The sequence below is a fragment of the Aplysia californica genome, unplaced genomic scaffold (genome assembly GCF_000002075.1).
Source record: "Aplysia californica isolate F4 #8 unplaced genomic scaffold, AplCal3.0 scaffold00348, whole genome shotgun sequence".
Taxonomy (NCBI): domain Eukaryota; kingdom Metazoa; phylum Mollusca; class Gastropoda; order Aplysiida; family Aplysiidae; genus Aplysia; species Aplysia californica.
In genome coordinates, this window is record NW_004797618.1 from 96,492 (window position 1) to 102,683 (window position 6,192).

Consider the following 6,192-nt stretch of genomic DNA (forward strand, 5'->3'; position numbering starts at 1 on the left):
TTATCTCCCCTTCTTCTTTTTTATGTTTGTTACTCTCTTGTAACACCTCTAATCTTCTGGCGTTCATATGACCTTATGCAGTTGCGAGCGCCGTAAAACCACTAAAACTAAAAGAGAAAAATGAATCCCTAGAAGCTCAGTGCATTCATGACTTCCAGAATTCTGGAAACATGCAGACTATCGCTACAGCACATGCTTAAGTCATCCGTAGAGTGAAACGAGAACAGAGCTGCCTACCCTGACGTCGCTGGTCTTCTCACTCCGCTCTCGGATGTTGTCCAAGGCCTGAGACAGCTGCTCGTTCTCTCTCTCCAGTTCCCGCACTTGTCGCTCAGAATTTTCCTGTTGGGAGTAACTCAAGACTTCAAATCCAGACTTCAGACAAATAGAATTCCAACATAAATACTTTTTCTTTGTCCTAAAGTAAATAGCAGGGATGCCACTGAGATTTTGTGAAAATAATTTTAAAAACTACAAAGTTACATAGCACAAACAAAATGACAGCAATTAATTGACGCAGCTAAAATATGAGATTGAACAGAAAACAAACACCACCATTAAAAGTGATTGTTCTTTTTAATGAAAATAACGCAAATAACGATTACCCCCCCCTGGAAAAACAACATTCCTGAAACATCCTGGCAGTACTGAATGGAGCATTAAACTCACATCACACCCAACAGGAAAGTACTCGTACTAAATATAAAATGACAGGTATTATAAAATAGAATCAATTAATTTTGCAATTATTTCTGAGAGACTGACCATAATCAGCAATCTATAACTGTACTTCAATTTAATTGCTCAAGGTGGGAGAATATTCAACTCAAAACATATGACATGAGGACGCATGTACTGAGAACTCAGCCACTTTTAACTCCAAAAAGCAACAAAATATTTGCCTCATTAGCTGCAGTACATTAAGAATCTTAAAGACACTAAAATATCAGCTCAGAATGTTCATTTCTAAACTACATTTCCATTTGCAACGTACAAAACGACAAACACAACAAGACACTCCCCCTTCAAAATGACCTCGAGAGCCTCGTGGAATATTAATTTAAATTATTCATTGACATAAACCTGCAAAAAGCAGAGACATTGAAAAAATATTTTTAAAAAGCAACAAAAAAAACAAAACAAACCCAAACCCAACCAAACTTTTGCTTTACCTTCACAGCATCAAGAGCATTTGTTAGTCTCTCTTTCTCCTCTTTTACAGAAGCGAAATCACTCTCCATCTGAATGACTTGCTCAGATGCTTCACATGCACTCGACTGGAGTTTCTCAACCTGCACAAGGAAAAGCCAGCATTAACCAAGGGTATATGCCACTGGAATGATATCCTTTGGCTACTTTTACCTGAAAAGTTGCAACCACAAACACGTGGCACTAACAATATGAAAGTAAGACATCAACTATCAAGCAGTACATGAACAAAAAATATTCTGCAGCATCTAATGTTGGTGGATTTTCATGGGGAAAAGTTATTGCTTAAGTTTTTTTTAAAGTTTTAGTAAGAGCTTTACGGCACTTGCAACACAAATAGGCCATGAAAGTGCCAAAGGTTAGAGGTGTTAATAGACAGTAACATACAAAGAAAATAGAGATAAGCATGATAGATGTTGGATAGGAAAGAAGGAGCAAACCACACCAGAGCACCTGCCTATCACCCCTGATCCATGTAAAAAAAAAAGTTGAAAATTTAACAGGCTTACTTGTAGCAAACAAGATAAATGGTTTAAGGTACAACACAGAAACAAATGCAATGACAAATGAGAAAAACACAGGAAAGCAAATGATACCCACCATTATAAATATAAGCATTTAATGTGTCCATAGACACAACTGAGATTTTTTAGGAGGAAGGAATCTTTGACCCTACCTGTAAGGGCCAAATGGGGTAGTGGGATACAACGTCACAGCAGACAGACAGGGATGTTTAATAGAAGAACTTCCCCTATCTGGTATCTAACTCACATTCTCTGCACGTAACTCACATTCTCTGCACGTAACTCACATTCTCTGCATGCAACAGCAAAGAGCCTTACACTACAGACACTGAAGCTACTGATAAAAAAAATATTTTAAAAACTAGCACAACTCAAAATCGTGAAAAACATACTCTCTTGGCTAGCCTCTGGTTCTCTTTCTCCAGCTCTAGACTGATTTCTGCACTCTGTATGAGGGCAGACTCCTTCATCTCTGCTAATTTGGCAGACAGGCGCTGATTCTCCAGTTCTAGCCGCAAGACTCGTGCATGTGACGTCTCAGAAAGTTGCTCAGATAATGAGCCGCCCATATCTGAAAACATGCAAATGACACGCTTTGAAATCAACTGAATTAATTCACTGGAGTACTTAATCTGATGTAGACGAAAAATAAATTTCATGTTGTTAAATACCAACTTAGCAAAGCAAAGATTCAAAGATTCCCCTTTGTATTAAACTATTCTCACACAATTTAACAAGTCTTAATTGTAACTAGTCTTAGAAAGTTCAAATATTGTCTTACTATCTGTTTGAATGAAAGAACAAGAACGATAGATATAAATCATGATACCACTAAAACAAAGAAAAGACTTGAATAAAAACCAGAGCAAAAGGTCAAAAACAAAAGTAAATGCCTGTATCAATGTCATTTGCCATTACAGTTTAAATTTGAGACTTATGACAGTCCCTTTCACAATTAGACCAGCCAATATGAATACACAGTACAACTCAGACAGCAAAAGATTCACAGATCAAGCAAAGAGGATGAACAAGAATTCTTTTAAATCAATTTAACAAATTCAGCAGGAAATTCAACATTTTATTGACCGGCCTTATTTCCTCAAAATAACAAAAGCAAAATCATTCACGTACAGTGTGATGTGAAACGAAACTGCACTCTTAACAAAGTTGCCATGTATGATAAGGCTCTAGGATTCAACTGTAAGGTGTTTGGGTTCAATGCCATTAGGGGTAAGACATTGTGTCATTGGTTTAGGCATTTAACATGGATTTTCCTCACTTTACCCTGGTGAGAATGGGTATCCAGCTATAGAGAATGAAAGATCTTGTCAGTTTGAGTTTGAGCACAAAATCAGCTGCTTGCACTGTATACTGCCCGAGAAGCTGAGAATGTTTCTGAGTCGTGTTCTCAGGTATGCTGGGGTAACAATGCTTGTAAAGCGCATAGAGCATGCTGCAGAGCCTGGATGTGCAAAATATAAATGTAATCATTATTAATAATAGGCCTGGTTGATGAGGAAGCATTCCTTGGCATAAAACAGCAACAAAGTTCAACACAAAAGAAAAGACCAGTCGACTAACTCACTTCCAATCCGTGACCGTGCAGCAGATAGTTCCGTCTCTAAACTAGCACTCTCATTCATGCTGGACTTTTTCTCAAACTCCAGCCTGGCATTCTCACTTGTTAAATAATCAATCTTTTCTCGATCAGAGTTGCGCTCCTGAAGATGGGACATAAAGCAAGCACATAATAAAAAATCATTCTATTATACAATAGAACAATGCCATAAATAAGAGATGGGTGTTATTTGTGTGTGTGCACGTGTGCTTTTAAATGTATGTGTGTTGGCATGTAAATGTGCAAGTATGTATTTACTATGTCGTAGCAAATTTTTCTTGGTAAAAATTAATCAAATGTTATCACGTCTTACCGTATGTTAATATGTTTATCATGTTACGTCGAAGCAAACAGTTATACGTACTTATTATCACATAAATAAAGATGAACACAAATCTCTCGAATGTCAAATACTGTACTTCTGTTAGGTTGTAAAATTAAAAAGACTAGTTTTTTATTTGCACTACCCAAACTCACAATGAAATCACTTCTGTTACATAGGCTTAGAAAATTTGGAAACTGACATTTTATTTCAATTCCACAATACTGAAAAATGACTGAAGATACTAGACTGGAACGTATAGTGTGTCAAGACTGGCAAGGCTCATTAATGTTTTCAAAAGTATTAGTAAATTCCACACAGGAGAACAAATAAAAGAAGCCTGGCGTAGACAAGTTTAACTAGTTCTGTACTGACCCTTGTGTACTCTTCTATCTGCTGCCGATATTTCCCCAATTCTGTTTCCAGCTCCACAACTGTCTCTATCCTCTTTCGACTGTTAGTCAGCTGATCTTCCAGCATTGCTTTGGTTTCCTCAAGGATAGAATTGTCTTCCTTCAGCTCCTGAAAAGACAAAATATAATCTAGTCAGTATAACCGTAATACACAAGTACAAATTATGAGGCGAGCAGAGAAAAAATAAACAACTCAGCCATCATCCAGAAGTAAAGGTGTAGGGAAATAAGTGAGCAAAATTTGGAGGAGAAAATGATTACTTTTCAAGTTTCAAATTCAAGTTAAGTGAACTGACAAAATGATGAAATTTCAAGGGAATTTTTCAGTTGTCAACAGTAACAAATGAAAAAAAGTCTCACTGCTAAAACATTGTCTTACTGTAAACAACTGTTTCTAACTTCTTCACACTTAATGTAATAATGATGATATTGCTCTTGAAAGGCCCTATACTTTGACAAAAACACTAAAACCATACTTCAGTTTCTAGAACTAGAGAGAATTTATCTTTAATTTTTTAAAGATTAAATATCGTAGGAAAAAAAGTACTGACTTATGTGAGCAACCTCTTACCTCTGTGCGAGCTTTGTAAAACTCCAATTCATTCAGTCTCTCTTTGTACTTTAGAATTTCCTTTTCGTACATGTCCACTTTTGAAGACTGGCAAAAGACACCCACAAATAAAAACATTTGTAAAAAAAAACATTTTAAGAACCACTCAAAAGCAAGGTAACATTTTCACAATGAAATACCGGTAACAAAAACAATGGACACACTGATGGCAGTAGTTACAATCCGTGCAAGTCTGAGATTAAGTCAAATTTTACTTCTATTGGAATGGATTGCTTTGGGACGCTCTTCTTTGCATTATGTCTAGTATTGCATGTCCATTAACAAAAATTGTGAAATATGGCATTGGGGGGCCAAAGGTTTTCTGGCACGCTTGACACTTGTGCCCCATTTTCCTTGAAAGTAATAATTTTTGTTTTTTGCAACATGTAGCGTACTTATGTTGTGGAAAACATTCAAACATATTATCTCCACAACATTCTGTACCACTCTACTCCCAGTTCTCTCATATGTCACAAATATGTAATCATTAACACTCGCACTTGTATACTTGTAAAGCCAACATTCTAATTGAAACAATCTTCCCTACCAAATATTCATTTCAATACTTAGTCTCCATTGCCATGAAGCTATGCCAATCTGTTATGAGGGTATATAAACACACATGTGAAGAGTGCTGACAAAACAAGTCATTTCTAGGATTTTAGCCCAAAGAACATTTATATAAAAGTCACATTCATAAAATGAAATGATAGATTGTTAGACTTAAAAATGACATCGGTTAAACATCTACACATTTGAATCTTCTTTGCGTTGATTTTTGGCCCATATTTCCAACCCGGAATTGCGAGAAGTAACTCATTTTGTAAGTAATTCTCACATATACATTTTTCAAGGCTACTATATATGAATGATTGAAAAATGCCAACAAGGGTAGACTTACCTTTTCTTTGAGTATGTCTAGTTCATCTTTCAAAGATCTGGTTGTTCTGGCTTCTTGCAACAATGATGCATTCTGAAACAGGAAAAAAAATGTAGCCATTTCTCATACCGTCGTCATTTTGGAGAACATTCAGATATCATAAACTACTTTCAAATTCAAAGCAAAGAAACATTCACCCTCCCCCCATCCCCTAGACACACACACACGCACATACACACACACGCGCGCCCACGCACAAACACACATATTCTAAAAGTTCTTCAAACAAGTCAATACTAATTCCCCTTTTTAAATATACAAGCACAAATGTCTGCCTGACAACTTTCTCAAGCAAAATTATGTCCATGCAGAGAGAATAGAGAGGGCGAAAGAAATAAGCTATTGATTTCATGTCAATGGAAATTGTTTGATAAAGAACATTTCAGTTTGTGTAGGACATTTCAACAGATAATCATTACTGCACAAAGTACGTGAACAGAAGGAAATAAACTGGTTTAAGGCTTTATTTTGTGTGTGTGTGTGTGTGTGTGTGTTTGTGTGTGTGTGTGTGAGTGTGTATGTGTGCGTGCGTGCGTGCGTGCGTGTGTGTGTGTAG

The 6,192-nt window shown here is 36.5% G+C and overlaps 1 protein-coding gene across 1 annotated transcript in view; it reads right to left on the reverse strand.

Moving 5' to 3' along the window:
- LOC101846011 (girdin) overlaps positions 1–6,192 on the reverse strand; it is a gene marked incomplete in the record, with an annotated part of 124,263 nt that overhangs the window by 33,094 nt on the left and 84,977 nt on the right. Inside the window, 7 exon segments of the mRNA XM_005102914.3 lie at positions 238–342; positions 1,173–1,292; positions 2,126–2,304; positions 3,319–3,454; positions 4,049–4,195; positions 4,658–4,744; positions 5,598–5,669. Coding sequence (XP_005102971.3) covers positions 238–342; positions 1,173–1,292; positions 2,126–2,304; positions 3,319–3,454; positions 4,049–4,195; positions 4,658–4,744; positions 5,598–5,669 — 846 coding nt within the window.